Source organism: Sinocyclocheilus grahami, unplaced genomic scaffold (genome assembly GCF_001515645.1).
Source record: "Sinocyclocheilus grahami isolate Dianchi unplaced genomic scaffold, SAMN03320097.WGS_v1.1 scaffold1244.1, whole genome shotgun sequence".
Classification (NCBI taxonomy): Eukaryota; Metazoa; Chordata; class Actinopteri; order Cypriniformes; family Cyprinidae; genus Sinocyclocheilus; species Sinocyclocheilus grahami.
In genome coordinates, this window is record NW_015506423.1 from 147,769 (window position 1) to 166,868 (window position 19,100).

Consider the following 19,100-nt stretch of genomic DNA (forward strand, 5'->3'; position numbering starts at 1 on the left):
TGCATAAATCCTGTCATATCTACAGATTAAATCTTCAATATGTCACAATATTTATATCTGATATATTTTCTTCTTTTAACCAGAACAGCAACAGTAGCCACGCCCACCAGAGCAGAGACGACCAATCAGAGCACAGCTCCAGTATAATCACAGCGATATGAACTGCTGGTGAAAACAATGGTAAAACAGAAACCAAAGATGCTAAACGCAGCACTGCGTGAGAGGGTTTCACTTTTGATTCCGCAAACGTTTGCTGCGAGGTTTTATTATGAAGTAATGCCATTTGATGTTTTATTTGTTTAAAAGTGGATGTTTATTTGTGCATCTCTTTTTTTTTCAGAGTAAAAAACGTTTTTTTATTAGCAGAGACAGAGACCAATCAGAGTTGACGCAAGCGCATAGGCCACGCCCTCTTTGTGACGCAGTCGTTTTCGCTTCTAGCGGTTGTTTTTTTTATTGTTTTTATTGTTTTTAATTCCTTTATTTATTTTACAAAACTTGTAGAAACATACAGTTTTTATGTGTGCATCTCGCGGCGTGTCCTCACACACACGCGCATCTTCTGAAGTTAGTAACTTCCGCACAGAAGTTTTGTCTTGTTGGACTTTTCTTGGTAAAAGAAAATTATGTAAATTATGACTTTCTGAGGAACACAAATAGTAACTATTGCACAGTTATATTCTGCATGTGCTGTTCCTTTACAATCGGTCAGATGTATGCCCTACAGCTACAGGTGAAAACAGCCAGACTTTACAGGAGAGTCTCGAACCATTTCATAGTTTTGGGATGAGCTCTTTTGAGCAGTAAACAGCCACCTGACAACCAGAACAAGCTAGTAACCGCATAGCAAATCCCAGAAAACAGCTCAGATCTTCACCATCCCTCACAAACGCCATCAGGATCCTTCAAGGTGAGGTTTTCTTCAGTAACGTTACTTTGACACACATTTTGGAGGCTGCTATTTTTTCGAGTGCTGTTCTGCTTGAAAGATGTTTTTATTTTGAATTCCTAATTTAATTGCATTTGAATAAGCTTTTAATTGTAGTTTGTGAATTTTCTTCTATCTTTTGTATCAGAACCAGCTTGTGTTTGTAACGTTTCTTAAGTAAAATCATTGAGTGTAATACATGTGAGAATAGATTTGTGGACCGTTACGTAGAAGAGGTGTATAATATTAGTGACTATAACTCGTGTTCATGTTTTATGAAACAGCCCTTGTCTGTTACATGGCAACTGTTGTAAACGGGACTCATACTCTATCACAGCGTAAGACTATAAATCTAATTTACGACCAGTCGCTTTTAAATCCCGTTTTTTTTTTTTTTTTATCATTTAGGTGATTTGTTAAATCATTATTTAAATTCCCTGACATGTCGACAATCATGTCATGTGCCCAGTATGTAAATAAAATAAGAATTTTGATCATATTATCCATCTCCACTAAAACAGTATCTCATCCCATAAAAACAAACGTGTATTTAAATCAAAGATAAACGATGAAACTTGGGTCCAAAATAATTTAGTAAGTACCCCAAAATAAAGTGCAAGATTGTTTTTGACTGCTCTTTAGAAAAAAACACATAATGGCGAATACCCTTCTTTATTCTTACTAATAAAGTCATTACATGGATAATATCGAATTATTTTAAAACAAATTTCTCTGACTTTATTAGGAATTACCCTGACCACATATGAACAAAAAGAAAGGGATAATCATGTTTCTACTTCATGACAGCATTAGGATTTTTTTTCTGCAGATCTTTCTAATATAAAAGCTATTTTATTTTTTATCCCTGATGAAAAGGCTGAATATGTATGTGTGTGTGTGTATGTATGTATGTATGTATGTATGTGTGTGTGTGTGTGTGTGTGTGTGTGTGTGTGTGTATGCGTGTATGTGTGTATATATATATATATACACTACATTATACTGATTTATTTATAAAATTTATAATGACTACAAAAACTTAATTGCTTAGTAATTTTCAAAAATGAATGAAAACAAAATGATCATTCTCATCTCTTAGCATAATCATCACTTCTGCACAGTATGGAGAAAATGATTACTGCATAAATACTACAACTTGTATTAAATGATGCATTTCATTTTCACTGCAATGCATTTATTCTTAAAATGAATTACCTTGTTTGTCCTCGATGGTGACAGACGAACATGACATGTTCTTCACTAAACAGATATGTGTGATATCAAGAATAGTGGAAACTTCTCAGAAACGACTTCTAAGTGTCGCTAGAGCTGGAAATAATTTCTGCTGAAGCTAACACTTCTTATCTGCAGGATCACTGCATTAGTTTGCAAATCAACGACTGATAGAAATCAGCGATAGACAGATGAATATTCTGCTGAACACCAAACTGACATTTCACATACATATAGTATATGATATTTTATATTATTTCACATTCAGACAATAATCTTTTTTCTCAAACATCAGCATTCATAGATTGTGTACTTTATTTCACAGTAAAACAGTTTCACATAAAGAGGAATGCAAATTGTGGATGCACATGCTATTCACCGAAACTCACACTATTCACACCTCAAGACATGCACACTCTAGCATACATTAACCACAGACGTCCAGTATAGACACATTTTCATGCACATGCTGTCTGCCAAAACAAAGAAAACCACATTTATTTCCAGGTATTAAACGAGGCCTTCTGTGGTATGATTGTGCTTGCAATACTATAAAAAGACAGCAATATCATAAGTTTACTGCTAATTTCTACTGTCGTTCTGCAGATTTTTTTGCTAAAATTTTCTGTGTGGTGTATTTGACCCTCAGAATGGCTGTCAGCTTTTTAAATAATGACTTTTGATATGAATGCACTGAGAGAATTGAGAGAATAAGTTGCTGGAACAAATGAAGTGGCTGTTTTTTTAATTACATTTTTTTGTACAATACATGTTCTTTAAAATAAATATTTATTACATGTAGTTGTTTTTTCTATTTATTTCTAATACTTTCTCTCAATATGATTATGTTTGACCCTTTGACCTCTAGTATAACTGAAACACACATTAACATGTTAATGCAGGATCACAATAAGCATATCATAAAAAGATTATCTAAATGACATACAACACAAATAAAACCATTTGAATAAAGTGGTAATATTGCTGTTCAGAGTTTACATGCACTTAAAGGAACAGTTCACTCAAAAATGAAATTTGCTGTTAATTTACTCACCCTCAGTCCATCCAAGATGTAGGTGACTTTTTTTTCTTCAGTAGAACAGCAAAGATTTTTAGCTGAAAACGTGCTCCTTGGTGATTCATAAAAGGAGCACAAAATGAATACTCGTGGCTCCTGACGATATATTGAGGTCTTATGAAGTGAAACGATCAGTGTGTGCAAGAAACTGAACATTATTTGCAACATTATTACCTTTACTATCCATAGATTGAGGTAAATGGGGAAATCTGATTCTTTTTCTGCAAACTGGTTCTTTCGGACACTTCATTTCAATAAACTGGTTCAGTTCACTAGTTTGTTTACATAATCACGCATTGACGCAACATACACACAATTATATTATTAAAACACCTAATAATGATGTGGCACGTGGATGCTTTACATGTCTAAAGCATATAAAGTGAACAAACTAGTCTTCATCAGCTCACATTTTTACATAAACCATGAGAAACCATAAAAACTTTCATTAGGTTTCAGATCATTCAATCTGATTTGAACTGGTTCACTAAAAAGAACCAGTTCAAAAGAATGATTAATTTGCGAACCGGACATCACTCCAGACTGTTTGTTTCAGGTTCTGGATTACAGGTAATAATGTTAATGTTCAGTTTCTTGCACACACTGATCGTTTCACTTCATAAGACCTCAATATCTTGTCAGGAGCCACGGTTAGTTATTTTGTCTTACCTGCATATGATTTATTTGGACTTTCAAGTGCCGGTAGCTGCTGACTTGCATTATATGAATCACCAAGGACAACAGTATCAGCTTAAAATCTTCTTTACCATTCTACTGAAGAAAAAAGTGTCACCTTCTTCATCTTGAATGACATCATGGTGAGTAAATTAACAGCAAAATTACTTTAAAAAAAAGAACTATCCCTTTAAAGGAAGACAAACCTAAATTTTTTGAATAGAGCAGTAAGGGTCCTGGATAATAGATGCGGAGCACTAGTCCAAAAAGTTTGAGAACCACAATAACCCAAGGGAGCTTGATTCTACTTTTTTGTTTTTATTATTAATAAATAAAATTGTAAAATTTTTTATTATAGGGTCACTATTAATATATTTATTCATTTTAATATATTTATTAATAGTGACCCTGTTTACGTGCACTTAAAAAAGCTTATTGGGTTTTTGCGGAAAGCACTTCTCTGAAACATCATGTAAGAACAAACGCACTTTTGCATGTTTAACAGCTTTGTTGCTATAGCCATCTTTCTAGCATTCGTGTAAAATGACTGTAATCACCACATCATTAAAGAGCTCGATCAACGTTTCGTACGACACGTGTGTACATCGCCTCATCCTCCTGTTTGACTTCCTGAAAGAAAACACAAAGACAGAAGTTACAAAAGCCTAGAAGATAATGAAAGAGTTTACCACAGTTAATGTGCTTGATTCTTAAGATTCAGTTTGAGATGTCTGATAGCACGTCTAACATTTCATATGGTAGTCTTCAGCATCCTAAGTTCAAAAAGAATCTTGTTTTATGAAATTATGATGATTGCATATACATTTCAGGGGTCCTTCCTGTCAGTGTTACATGGGGTGTTTAATTCTAATACTATCCTGTAAAAATGTAAGCAGTTTTAGTCTCTGTTTCCTTATACAAGACAGCAGTGGCAGCTCTGTTAGACAGAAGCATGTTTAATATCAGTTCTGTTTTTTTAAAGGTTTGCATGAGGTATAAAGGAGATTTGACTGAATATTTGCCAAACTATTTCTTTCATGGACTGTTTCTATTTTATTTTTTACACATTTTCTATCTCAAACTCATGCTTGCTTAGATTAGCAGACATATTTCCATCATTTTTCTCACACTGGTTACCTGAAGGCTTCACTTTTCTTTTAGACTTAATGCATGTTTCACGAAAACACACTGAACTTGAGCACGTTAAAGGTCCCATATTGTCAAAACTGAAATTTCCTGGCTTTTTTCACGATAACTGAGGTCTAGGGGCTATTTAACTACCATATAAGTTTCAAAACAGTCAGTCCACAGTAAAATGTACACAGCCTGCTTAAAGTAGCTGTGATTTTTCACGAACCGTTGTGACTTCCGTAAAAAGTTGATGTCAGAACTACACAGTCACCGCCTTCAGTCACCACCCCGAGCACCGCCCACAGTTCCACTCTCCTTTTGCCAAACCCCCAGACAACATCGCGTCCATGCTATTGCTGAGCAACAACAACATGGAAACATGTCGAAATTGTTAACTTTAACCACGAAACCAGATCGGCCAACCTCTAAAGTTACACTCTCACTCAAAGGATGGACGATCTGACAGGATTGTTACTATGAGGTGGATCACATCTAACGTGTATAGTAGAGACCTGCGCGGGACGGATTTCAGTCCCGCTCCCGCAAGATTCTGTCCCGCGCCCGACCGGTCCCACAGAAATATATCTTCTCTGGTCCCGCTCCCGCCCGCTCCATTCATGTTTTGTCCCACTCCCGCCCGCAAAAGCCCGCATTAAAAGTAATCTATATTGATTTTCTTTTAGTACATCGAAGAAATGTACATGAAATGGCTCTGTAACATCTCTTAAGCTCCACAACATCCCAGCATAAACACTCCCAATAAAATATTTGTTATTTAGGCTAAGCATCAACATTCACAAACCACTGTTATTTTTAACAGAAAAGCAAGCATGGGCTGCTGCGTGCATGGTTTGGCATGGCAGAATGCGAGCAGCGCTTCCTTTCTCTCAGTTAATCGCGATCTCATAAAGCTCTGTTATAACACAATAAATATATGCACAATTAATCTTTCACAGTCTCTACACTTCGTGTGTTAAAATGAGAGGATTTTCACTGTGGTGAGTAGATTCTAACTTAATCACCTCTGATTGGCCATTGCGTTCTAGAAATCAACAGCTGAGTCTGTGATTGGCTACATTGCGCAACCCTTTAAACACGTGTTATAAATAGAAACTCTGCCTAGCTTGCGCATGTCAATCATTTTAATGTTAATAGCTATTAGTTGTTCTTTTTGCTTTTGTGCAACAGATAAATAAAAATGTTTATGTTTAAGACACTTTGTTTAGATAATTTCTATTTTGCGGGAGTCCTGCGAATCATTTTATTCTCCCGCATCCCGCACACACACTCTTAAAAATAAAGGTGCTTCATGATGCCATAGAAGAACCTTTTTGTCTAAATGGTTCCATAAAGAACCTTTAACATCTGAAGAATCATTCTGTTTCACAAAAGGTTCTTTGTGGTGAAAGAAGGTTCTTCAGATTACAAAAACGTAAGAAAGAGATGGTTCTTTAAAGAACCTTTGACTGAATGGTTCTTTGTGGAACCAAAAATGGTTCTTCTATGGCATCGCTTGAAGAACCTTTTGAAGCACCTTTATTTTTAAGAGTGCACACAAGTCTCTTCCCGCCCGCACCCGCACTCGCCCATCAAGAGTTGTCCTGCGCCGCACTCTGTTGTGTTGGGTCCCGTGGGTCCCGCAATACTCCCGCGGGAGTGCAGGTCTCTAGTGTATAGTAAAGACAAACTCACCATGTCTATCTCATGATGAAGATGTATATATATTTCAATTTCAGCAGGAAACTATTTTACAGCTACCTTATTGTTCCAGCCACAATTAATCACAACAATGTATATACAATTACAAATGATTATTCACTGAACAAAACTATAAACGCAACACTTTTGTTTTTGCCCCCATTTTTCATGAACTGAGCTCAAAGATCTAAGACTTTTTCTATGTACACAAAAGGCCTATTTCTCTCAAATATTGTTCACAAATCTGTCTAAATCTGTGTTAGTGAGCACTTCTCTTTTGCCAATTGCACGCTCCCTCAAAACTTGCGATATCAGTGGCATTGTGCTGTGTGATAAAACTGCACATTTTAGAGTGGCCTTTTATTGTGGCTCATTTTTTGTATTTGTTTGGTTCAGTCATTCAGTTTAGATGTGTATTTCAATTTTTTTTCTGCTCTTTTTAATTGTTTAATTTATAAATTAAAGAAATTAAATAAAATAAAGTAGCCTAATATAATAATAAAGTGTAGAATAAAGTACAGTCAAAAGTGTATATTATAATCACATTGCGCTTGAATAAAGTTAAAGGTGTAATCTGCCGATTGTCCTGCAGGTGACCACATAAATCTGTCTTCTTACGATGCACTTAGGGCTTTACGATTACTCCAGAGCACTCGTAGTTCTACGACGTTTTTCAAGTGCTACTTAAGTTACGATGCTTTTGGGAAACAGACCGTAAGATTAAGATCCATCGTACGATAGTTTTTACGAACTTCTTAGGCGTACAAAGCTTTTGGGAAATGCAGCCCTGTTCTCAGCAGAGCTCCTGAGAGAGGAGCTGTAAAAATATATTAAGATGGTTTTTGGTACTTATACCGCAAATATATATTCTTAAGGACATCAAAACCTAAAATAAAACTCCAGAAAGGTGTCAAATATGTGACCTTTAACTGTTTTTACACTTATCTGAGAGCAATGTTTAAAGATCTTGCACGCTATCAGATTTTTTGTTCTGTTTTGCCTTCAAATCTTATTTATTTCTTAACTATAGAAGCTCCTTTCCACCTCAAAGTAAAAAAATAAGTATATAAATAAAACAGTTGTGACTTTAGTTGTTGCCATTGTAATATCTCACATTTGCTATTTATTTATTTTTATTTTACAAGCTTTTTTGTGTGTGTGTGTGTGTGTGGGTGGGTGTGTAAATGGTCTTTGCTATCTTTATTGTAGTACGAAAAAGAAAGTGTGGGCAGTTATGGGACAAAAACATCTAATTTGCTAGTGCTTTTATAAATATAAAGGGGCAAGACACAGGCGACAGTTATAAAAGATCTTACCGCTTTCTGTGCGCTGCTTTTGTAGAACTTTGGATCAGAGTAAGTGATCTCTTCTGTATGAGTCTGAACTGTTTGAACAATAATAATAGAGGTATTAAATTTAACAAAAGGTCTTGTTTTTCTTCATAAAAATGCTTTATTATTTCAGGTTTATTATTAAAGTATACCCCTATGTTCACAGATGTAGCATCAGGTAACACTTGCCTTCTTGATCAGTTTTTCTATATTTCTTGTTGATGCAGAAGATCCCGACTGCAGCTACAATCAACAGAGATCCAGCAGAGGTCAGCACTATCAGAGAGACTGAGTCTGGAGGATGAGAAGGAGAGGATGAGACTGTTGTTGGAACGAAAGAGAGACATCAATGTGAGTGAATGAGACTGATGTATAGCAAACACTATGAACATTATCAGCACAGCTTATAGGCTGTTTCTACTTGCTCCAAATTCTGTGTGAACATGCATTAGCAATAAAACCTATTTGCAATAAAATGCTATTTGTGTCGCAGGCAGTTCTGATGCTGCTTTTTGTTTTTTTTAAATCCAGCATCAGAGCAGCCTTAAAAGGAGCCTATTATGATGCTGCAAAAGACACGAGATGTGAGCACAAAGGTCAAAGACGTCTGTGTAGTGCATGTTTACATAGAAAAACAATTAAAAAGTAGTGCAGTGGAGCACAAAAACGTGTCTGATCTGGAACAAACACTATATAAACATCAGCACTATCACAAGAAGACACTGAAGGAATTTTTCCGTGTCTTAAGGCTTTAGTTATAAGGATTCATATTTCAAATGGAATTCTGTTGTAGAGAAATGTCAAAGATGTTAAAAACATTCAAATCCTTTTCCCCCCTCAGAATTAAGAATGATTCTCACTTTAAATACTAGGACAAGTTCGTAACATATAACAGAGGGAGAGCAATTGTCTACTCACCATTACAGACAGCAACACTGAATCTGTTTTTAGTCGCTGAGCTGCTGTTTTTGATGGATACTTCATAAAGTCCAGAGTCTGTGGTTCTGATGTTTGTGATGATCAGAGATCCAGTCTGATTGTCCAGCTGCAGTCTGTCTCTGAATCTCCCATCAAGACCATCATATGTGGAGGAGATTCCAGCCTCTCGACTGATTTGAGCTATGAGAGACCTGTTCGTTCCAAACTTCCACAGAATCTGATCAGCTTTCTGTATTTCAGTGAGTCTAGTGTTTAGAGTGACAGAATCTCCTTCAGTCACTGACACGGACTTCACTGCATCTGTATCAGCAAACACACCTGCAGAACAAACACAAACAGTTTCTCAGTCAAACATAATACAATTAACATTTAATTTAACAATTTTAACATTTAAATCAAGCTTTAAGTTTGGAGTAGTTTTGAAAAAAAAAAAATGCTAATTTGGAATGGTAGAAACATTGAATCAAAATATAGAATCAGCAGCATGGCAAATAAATGGCCATGTGGAAAACACTGATATCTGAATTCACTCATCTTGATATATTGTACATGTTAAGAGTTACAAAAGTAAATAGAACAGCAAGAAAAAAAACTGATCTGCCATATCTCAAAAAAAAAAAATGTTGTACTTACCAACTAGATGGCAAAAGCACAGCCATATAAACATCTTCTAACTTCTCTGTGGCTTGAAACAATATCACTCGGGGTACTTAAAAATGACGATCTGAAAGTGTCGTCTTCTGAAGTAAAGTCAGGAAGAAAAAAATCGACATCCACTTCTGTCTCTGTGTCTCGGCTGGCTGAGCATGCATGTAACGGGTTGAAGTGTAGTCCTGGTCACAACAGAGCTATTTCTTCACTGTTTCACTACACAGCATTTATAGACACATATACTGCTGGAAAGATACAATTTCAATTTAAAGGGATAGTTCACCCAAAAATGAAAATTATGTCGATAATTACTCACACTCCAAACCCGTAAGAGCTTCGTTCATCTTCGGAAACACAAATTAATATATTTTTTTATGAAATCCATGTAGCGTCTGGAATAAATCAGACACAATTATTTATATATTTATATCCCTAACACCCCCTCACCCAAACAACTAGCCAACTATGAGGGTCTATGGACCCTTCCCCCAAAATGCGACTTACACTTTAAAAAGGCAGAACAGGCCCCTGGTTACCAGTTAATACACCTCAGCCAGATCAGATCAACTTTACGACCTAAAAGTATGTAGAGAGAATCTTCCCCCCCCTACGTAATTATCTCTAAAACAGACACATACTGCTATAAGAAATTACTTATTTTATTAATTCATAGACAAATATTTCTATGACTTTCCTATCATGCATATCCCCAGGTCTGTATGTATGTGTGTATGATTACTACCTCCTTGTTATATGGTCTTGTGTATTGTATACTGTTTTATGCATGCTTATGATAGATCACTAGTTAATGTAACCTCGCCTATACTATGTTTGGTTTCTATGAATTCGTCTTCGGATGATCTAATTGAGAGTGTATATTATATGTTTATACCTATGCAACATATTAGCGTTCTAAGAATTTTTAGTAGTTTTTGCATCAACACCCAATCGAATTACATATGCAAAATACCATGCTCTAAGACAAAGAGTTTAAACTTTCCCTACAAAAGTGCAAGTCACCATTGGCTGTTTGACCCCCAAGAGGTGTGACCTCCACAGAACTTGAAAGGCCTCACTTCAGTGACCCGCCGGGCTTTTTAGTCTCTTCACTCGTCTCTCATCACCTTCCCGTCTTCTGGTTGCTAAGTGCCAGAGCCGGCGCAGGGGTGACCCATACTTGGAATTTGTGCTCTGCAGTTCACCCATCCAAGTGCACACACAGCACACAGCAGTGAGAAGTGAAAACAAACAAACAAACAAACACACACACACACACACACACACACAAGTAGGTTTTCAACATGAATAAAAATGGAGGACAAGAAGTTCAGAGATGCAGTATCAAATTTATTTAGTTATTTGTTTGTGTATTTTTGCCAGCATGGTCTAAAAATGATCTGAGCTAAATTTGGTGAAAATCGAACCAGCGGTTTAGGAAGAGTGTGAAAAAGTAGTATTTCAACATACATCAAAATGGCGGACAGGAAGTTTGGCCGATTATGGCGTAATTGATATTAGCAATTTTTTTAATTTAATTGTTATTTGTACGAATGCATTGGTGTGTGGTATGACGCTGCCACAAACTTGGTATGTGGTGTGACGCTGCCACAAAACTTTTTTAAATGCCTCAAGGGCACGGTGTCAAAGACACATACCAAGATTTGTAATGATACACCAATGCATTTGTAAAATATAGAATTTTGTAAAATATAGACATGCTGCTTTGAATGTAAAGAGACCAGTCTTGTGACTTTTGGCCAAACTGTTCAGAAGTTATAAGCAAAAATAGGCATTTTCCATATCTCCTGACCACTAGGTGGCACTGTGCAGTTAACCTCAGATCATAGTTGTCATAAAACACAAGACGTTGAGTATGAATAAAGTGTTGTGGAGATATAGCCTCATGTTCATTTAGATGAGCTATTCGACAAATTCTTTTGCAAGTTATTTTATCAACTTGATTGTTTTTAGTTGACATGGTCTGAAGATGATTTGGTTCGATTTTCGCAAAAATCAGTAAAACGGTCTAGGAGTTTGAAAGAGTAGGTTTTTCCAAAAATTCAAAATGGCAGAAGAATTATGAAGGAAAATTACGTCATAGGATGCATTGGTCTTGAGCCAAGGAATCAGAGGAAATATAAATATTCCTTGCTGTCCCGATGGATGGATCGTGGATCTTAATCATTACGTAGTGGGTTTGAATCTCACACGGTGTTAAGATCTGCTTCTATGTTCATTTGATTCTTTACACTGTAATTTGTGTAATATAGGACATGTGTGGCCTCATAACTGCTGCTAGAAGATAAATTATATGCTTATTTCATTTAATTCATACATGTTTTTCAGCTCCTTTGCCTGTTCCAGTCATCAGTAGTAACTCCACACAAGACTTATCTTCATCATATTGTTCACTGGTGTGTTCAGTGGTGAATGTGGGTCATGTGACTCTCTCCTGGTACAAAGGAAACAGTTTATTGTCCAGCATCAGTGTATCTGATCTCAGCATCAGTCTCTCTCTACCTCTGGAGGTGGAATATCAGGATAACAACACCTACAGCTGTGTTGTGGCTTATTCATTCTGCAACCAGACCACACATCTCAACAACACTCATCTCTGTCAACCATGTCCAGGTACATGTGATAGTCTTTTTAGATTTTCACTGATTGCTCCTTCATGAGAAATGTAATATCTTCATATTCATCACTTTACTGTCATCTTATCTTGACTTAGATGCATTTATTAAAATAAAGGTGTTTTATATTTCCCTCCAATGGTGAAACGTGGAACTTGTTTGTATAGATTAATTTTTCATTTTCATTGCGTGCCACTAATGGTACAGAAATGGCACACTTCACCTTCTCTAATAAATGTCCTTCTCTGGTAAAATATTCATTGTGTGGAAATGTTCTTTTATTTCCTTAGATTGCACATTCTGTTGTTGTTTTCCTGAAGCTGTGACTCGATTGGTCGTCTCTGCTGTGGTGGGCGTGGCTGCTGCTTTTATTGTGGTGTATGACATCACATCCAGAGAAGATGAAGAGTAGAGATGACAGAACAGACATCATCATCATCATCATCATCAGACCCTCGCAGATAAACCATATATTCTCATTGTTAATGTGTCCAACCATTTCCAGAATATTTTTACATTTAAACAACAAGCTGGCTCAGTTATCAGTTGATATTGAATGACCTTATAGATTATAGTTCAGCTCTTTTAATGTGTTTTTTTTTTACACTCATTTTGTTTATTTTGACGAAACCATAACTGAAAATAACAGTTTTCTCTCACCACTAGGTGGATTATTTTTTTTTAACCCATTTCTCCAGATTAGTAGCTCCACCCACTGGATTAGTCTTTAATCAGTGTAAATTAGTAGCAGTGTGGTAGTATTGCTGTTTTTAATAATGTAGCTTTTCAGTATGCACACTGTTTTGTTAAGTAGTATGGTATTGTTGTGTGGTAAGGTTTTCTTTCTGTCTGTGCTCCTTTCAGCTTTCAATCAGTTGCTGAAATGATCATGATTTCTATTCAAATTAAAATCAATTTTGAAAAGCAAAAAAAAAAAAGCTTGACAGGTGTTTTTGTGTATTTCTGGGTGTTTTGCTATGAAAGATAGCAAAATGGCCAGTGATAGAACTACTTGGGACTTCTATTCTATTGGAAGAAGAGCTTTATAATGGGTACTGTATTCAGTACCCCTTTTGTCCAAAATGGTATTTGAAGGCCGTTCTGTCTAAGCTGAAATGTGCCTCTGGTAATTCTATTGTAATAAAAATAATACATATGTCAATTTAATGTTACACATCTTTATTTTCACTTCTCAAAACACATAAAGTATGCTTTCCTCAGAATTCTATCAGCCCTACATCTGTAACCAGCACAACATCAAACTCTACTTTTGTAATTTTCTAAATCAAACTGTAATTTTTCCAGAGGAATATTAAGGTTTTTGTAAACCTGTTGTTTGCTGTCACACAAAAATTCCCACAGTGGTTAAACCAAGTCAAATAAAAATAAAAACAGGTGGTTTTGCAATGCCAATAAATAGAGGTAATCAATTAAAAAAAATTAAGAAAATTAAAAATGGCCAAGCAGACTCCATTGGACCGCTTGAGATGAACTGATCCCTGTATATTGTCCAGTAACAACGGCAGCATCACATTACATTACAATTAAGTGTTTTTTAGATATATATCTCCATGTTTATGAGTCTGGGCACAAAGAGACCTTTACTCATGCCTTCATTAATGTAGACTCAGGTTCACTGTAGACTGCAGCAATTCACAAGACATTTATTAGTGCCACTGATCAGTAGGCAAGACACAAGACACACAATTGAGTGTTTTATAAGTTTTATCTCCGTCTGACTGACGGTTTCTGTTTGTTTTTCAGGTGTGTTTGGTGATACAGATAAAGTAGAGTCAGTGTCAGTGATGGAGGGGGATTCTGTCACTCTACACACTGATGCTGGACTACAGAGAGATGAAGAGATTGAGTGGAGGTTTAACAACACTCGCATAGCTAGAGTGACTAAGAACACTGCTACATATGATAATGATGTGAAATTCACAGACAGACTGCAGCTGGACATTCAGACTGGAGATCTCAAGATCAGAAGCTTCAGAATCACAGACTCTGGTCTTTATAAGTTTGAGATCAGCAGCCCCAGAGTGTCCTCAGAGAAGACATTCAGTGTCAGTGGTGAGTGTCTGTTTTTAATTCAATAATTTTTATTTACATAATTATTTATCACTCTGAAACATTATCTGGATGCAAAGTGTTACTGGCAAACTGCCAGGAAAAAAATCAAAATCAAAAACCAAATAATCATTCAATAGTATTTCAAAACTGATTAAAAAATAATAATAATTAATGAGACCCAGTGGCCCAGACAAACAGACGACATGAGACCAAAGTGTTTGACAACTCATGCAGTTTATTGTACATATAATATGAAAAGAGACAGTCACTTTAGCTCTCAGAACCTTTAAAGCAGTTGTTTAGGTTACACATTTAAATAAACAGACAGCAGAATGGAGCAACTCAACGTTTAGAAAATCTTAGCTGTAACAGATTTATGTATTGCTGTGATGGAGTTGCAAAGTAGGATATTACACAGGTGTGCAGGAGCGGCAGATTTTCTCCCTGATCAACAGTTACCTTTTCTTCTTTTACACCTGAGCAAAGCGTCATTTAACATGAGTGGAGTACCAGCACCAGAACCACAAAACTGATGGTTCAGTTTCAGCAGATGGCTCGTGAACTAGAGGTGGAAAAATGCATGAACACAATCTCCTCAGTACATGTTTAAGCAATAGTATAGACGTGTTCCAGATGAGCAAACACTCTAAAAAACATCTTGCAGATGTAAATGCAGATGTCAAATAGACGTCTCTGTGATGTACATCTGCTCTCTGTGCTTTAATTGAATTCTCACATGCTATCAAATAGATGTTTTTTTATTTTTTGGTACCATCTGCTACCTAAAGCACGCACAAATAAAGTCGCCACTCAAACAGAAAATACACAAAAACATGTTAAAATGCCCGTCTTGGTTTATTCACTTAAACACAGTCACTTAAGTTAACATAAACAATAAGCCTTTTTCACAATGATGTCACGCAACTTCCGTTCAGACTTGAAGCAGTGTATTATTTACTTCCGCCAGCATAGTGGAGCGCTAGCGCTTCCAGCATGGAGTTCACCCAGTCGCACCACAATTACGGTTAGAGGATGATTGCAGCTGCATTCAAGGTGAGACATCTGGCATCTCAAAAAAACGTACCAATCAGTGAGATTAGCCACTTGAAGTTGATGGAGGAGTTGAAAACCTAGCACTGTAGTCGTACACTTTCTGATTCTTGTGACGTTCGCAAAGTGTTTCTTTTGTTTTTTATCAAATAAGCGAGTGTTTTAGATGCTTACATGTGGTCACCTTATCACCTTATCACTTACACCTTATCATTCAGTGTCTTTATGTACAAACAAAAAGTCATATTTTCATATTTCAACTCTGCCTTGGGGGTCTACCACATGCCAGTCCCAAGCCCGGATAAAGGAGGATGGTTGGGCGTGGGGCCAGCAACCCCACCCTGAAAAAATCCCTGCCGCTACTAAACAACAAGAAGTGGTCTCTTATGTGCTTTCGATAGCGGAGATGACTGCCAATCATGGATGACGGTATCAGAAAAAATTTATTTGAATGTCCGACCCCTGATGCATGGCAAGTCTCTCAATGCCACATCATCAATTTTGATTCGCTACCTGAAATGCTCGGACATTATATCAAACTGGCAAATAGGCACAACTCCTGTGAGAATTCGATCGCTATCATATTGACATCCTTGGCATTAGCAAGGCCCGTTGGACGAAGTATATAAAGTATAGGGACTTGAATCGACAAGTAAAGCGAAGTTGCCGACATGACAAGCATGAGTGGGTTGACTGGAAAGGTACCAAGGCACAAGAAGCTGCACATCAAAATGACACGCACATGCTATATCGGATCGTTTGAGGGCTCACTGGCTCCTACACTAGAAGCGGCATACCGATCAAAGATTGGAGCAGCAGGGTCCTTCCTACCCAAGATGAATGTGAGTGTCGGTGGGTCGAGCACTTCAAGGAAATCTTAAACCATCGTCAACCACAGCATTCGATCCCGGCCTCCTCATCCCTACACCCGATCTGCCAGTCAACCTCGACATGATCATAGCAGCAGAAACAAAAAATACAATCCGGGTACTCAAGAATGGCAAGACGGCAGGCCTGGATGAGATGCCGCCTGAGCTACTCAAATCTGGTGACCAGTGCCTTGTTGATGCCCTGACAGACCTGCTCAGTGCTTGCTGGGAGGCCTCAGTAGTCCCCAAGGAATGGAAATGAGGTATGATCGTCACGCTTCTGAAAAAAGGTGATCTCTCCAAGTGCAATAACTGGTGGGGTATTACCCTGCTATCGATACCTGGAAAGGTATTTTCCATTGTCCTCCTAAACCACCTCCGACGAGCTGTCGATGCCTGCCTTAGAAATCAACAAGTGGCCGATTGTATATCGAGCAGATTTTTATTCTGCGGCAAGTGGTTGTACAATCGCTGGAATACCAACCATGGATCTCACTGAACTTCATCAACGTTGTCAAGGCCTTTGACTCAGTGCACAGAGAAATGTTATGGACGATAGCCCAAGCTAACAGAATCCCATCTCTGTACCAAGGCTCTCACTGCTGCGTACAGATGTAAGAAGGGGTAATGGATTTCTTCATGTTCAAAACTGGTGTACGTCAAGATTGCATGCTTTCGCTGATGCTATTCCTCATCAAGTTCATCAACCACCATTCCATTGACCACCTGCACATCGGCATGCCCTGGACAGGTGGCATCCTCCTCCTTGCAGATCTCGACTTTGCCGTTTTCATTTTTGGCCCAACCCAAACTGCCCTACGAGATCTCACTACAGACCTAGATAATCAAGTGGCCAGCACCGGACTCAGAATTCATTGACAGAAGGCTGCAGATTCAACTGCGGCTCTTGGCCACGATTGTTGTGCGGATGATGACCTACGCATGCGAAACCCGGAAGATGACAGAATCCATCACTAAAAAAGTTTTTCACCTCCAATGTCTGCACCACATCCTCAAGATCACTTACCGGGACCATGTTACGAACGTGGAATTATACCGCCACACACGGCCCCTCTCCGCGTACGCCGCTTTTGTTTTGACTGACACATTTTACGCCTTCCTGACCAACAGCTACTCGAGATGGTGATGTTCTGGCAGGCTGCAAGGACAAAGGACGAAAACAAGGACTACCTCAAATCACCTGGTGAAGGACTTTTATGGACGAACTGCAGGCAGTCAACATTCCATGGGATGAGGCCGAAGTTACCGCTGTGGGTCAAAGCTATTGGAGAATGCCTGTCGCCCTATACGCCAAACGGTGCCGGTGGAATTAGGGTTAAGGTAAGGTTTCAAATTTCATGTTGTTTCTGCGTTTTGCTGAGAAGTCTCTGGTGCGAAGGTAAAATGGAAGTACAACTGCTTTGCGGAAAAGCAGAAGTTAACTGACATCTTTGTGAAAAAGTTCTATAGACATGGAAAATGCACATGTAACAGTATTTTAGATCCCTGCATTTGGTCTTAAAGAGACAGCAGCAGATATATTTCAGGTCAATTCAATTCAAAGTTTGAAATCAAAGTGATCGATACATTTAGGTTAGATTATTGGCATTTTATTCATGATTCAAACGAAGATGCTACATGCTGTAAATATCACAAACAGTTATTTTTTATTTAAATTAGATTGTAAAACTTCAAGATTTAAAACGAAACAGAATTGTCTAACTACCTTAGAGAAATTATGTTAAAAATGCAAATTCACACTCTGACAGTAGGTGGCGCTTATGAAACAGTTGCAATATAACATTTCCTTGGTTACTGCTGAGAACAAAGTAGCAAATGCCATCAAAACTTTTCTGAAGACGTAAGTTCCCTTTACGGATACATTCATATAAGCCCAAACCCCAATTCAATAATCAGAACTTTAATAAAATATTTAGAGCATTACAGACTGTGAGCTTGCTGTACCTGCAGTATTTATTCCGTTGGTGCATTTGTTTTCTAATCTTCTAAAGCCTTGTTTATACTTTCACCCATCTCCACACCACCAACCTCCACAACCTCCCTAAACAGACGAGACGTTTATACATGTCATGCTCACCATTGTACTATTATTTGAAATGATAGGTGGTCGACTTGGTGTAATTGTCCTCAAAACCACCAGGAAACAGCAGTGAGAAGTAGTTTCTTTTTTAATAAATATAGACCTTTACTTTCATTAAAAGGCTTATTTATGCTGTTATTGGCTCATTTTGTAAATGTAAGATATTAATTTAAATTTTAGACAAGAGTAAACTGGGTGTTTAGGCAAGGCAAGGCAAGTTTATTTATATAGCACATTTCATACACAATGGTAAATGGCTGTGCTGTGATTAAAGACTACCTTTTAATTAATCTTGCCTATAAAAGGAATATTTGATATTGGTCTATAGTTGCTCAATATGGTGCTATCAAGATTTCTCTTTTTCAGAAGGGGTTTAACAACTGCAGTTTTTAGGGAGTTTGGAAACATCCCAGAAAGAAGAGAGGTGTTCACCACTTCTAAGAGATCTGCTTCCAAACAGTTAAGCACCCTTTTGAAAAAATATGTGGGAAGTGTGTCAAGATAGCAGGTTGACGATTTAAGGTGCTGTACTATTTCTTCCAAAATTTTGCTATCAATTTCTTCAAGAGCAGACATAGTATCTTCTTTTTGATATTGTTGTTGAATCTGTCTGACCTCTGCATAATTTGGTGGATAATTGTGCTAATCGCCTTCCTGATGTTATTGATCTTCTCAGAAAAGAAGGAAGCAAACTCATTGCATTTGCTGTC

The 19,100-nt window shown here is 37.4% G+C and overlaps 1 protein-coding gene across 1 annotated transcript in view; it reads left to right on the forward strand.

Moving 5' to 3' along the window:
- The first annotated feature begins 12,506 nt into the window (after positions 1 to 12,506).
- The window catches only part of LOC107568437 (uncharacterized), a 34,092-nt gene continuing 27,498 nt past the window's right edge, over positions 12,507 to 19,100 (forward strand). The window contains exons 1-2 of the mRNA XM_016254408.1: positions 12,507 to 12,545; positions 14,148 to 14,370. Of these exons, the coding sequence (XP_016109894.1) occupies positions 12,507 to 12,545; positions 14,148 to 14,370 (262 nt within the window). The remainder of the gene's footprint in view (positions 12,546 to 14,147; positions 14,371 to 19,100) is intronic.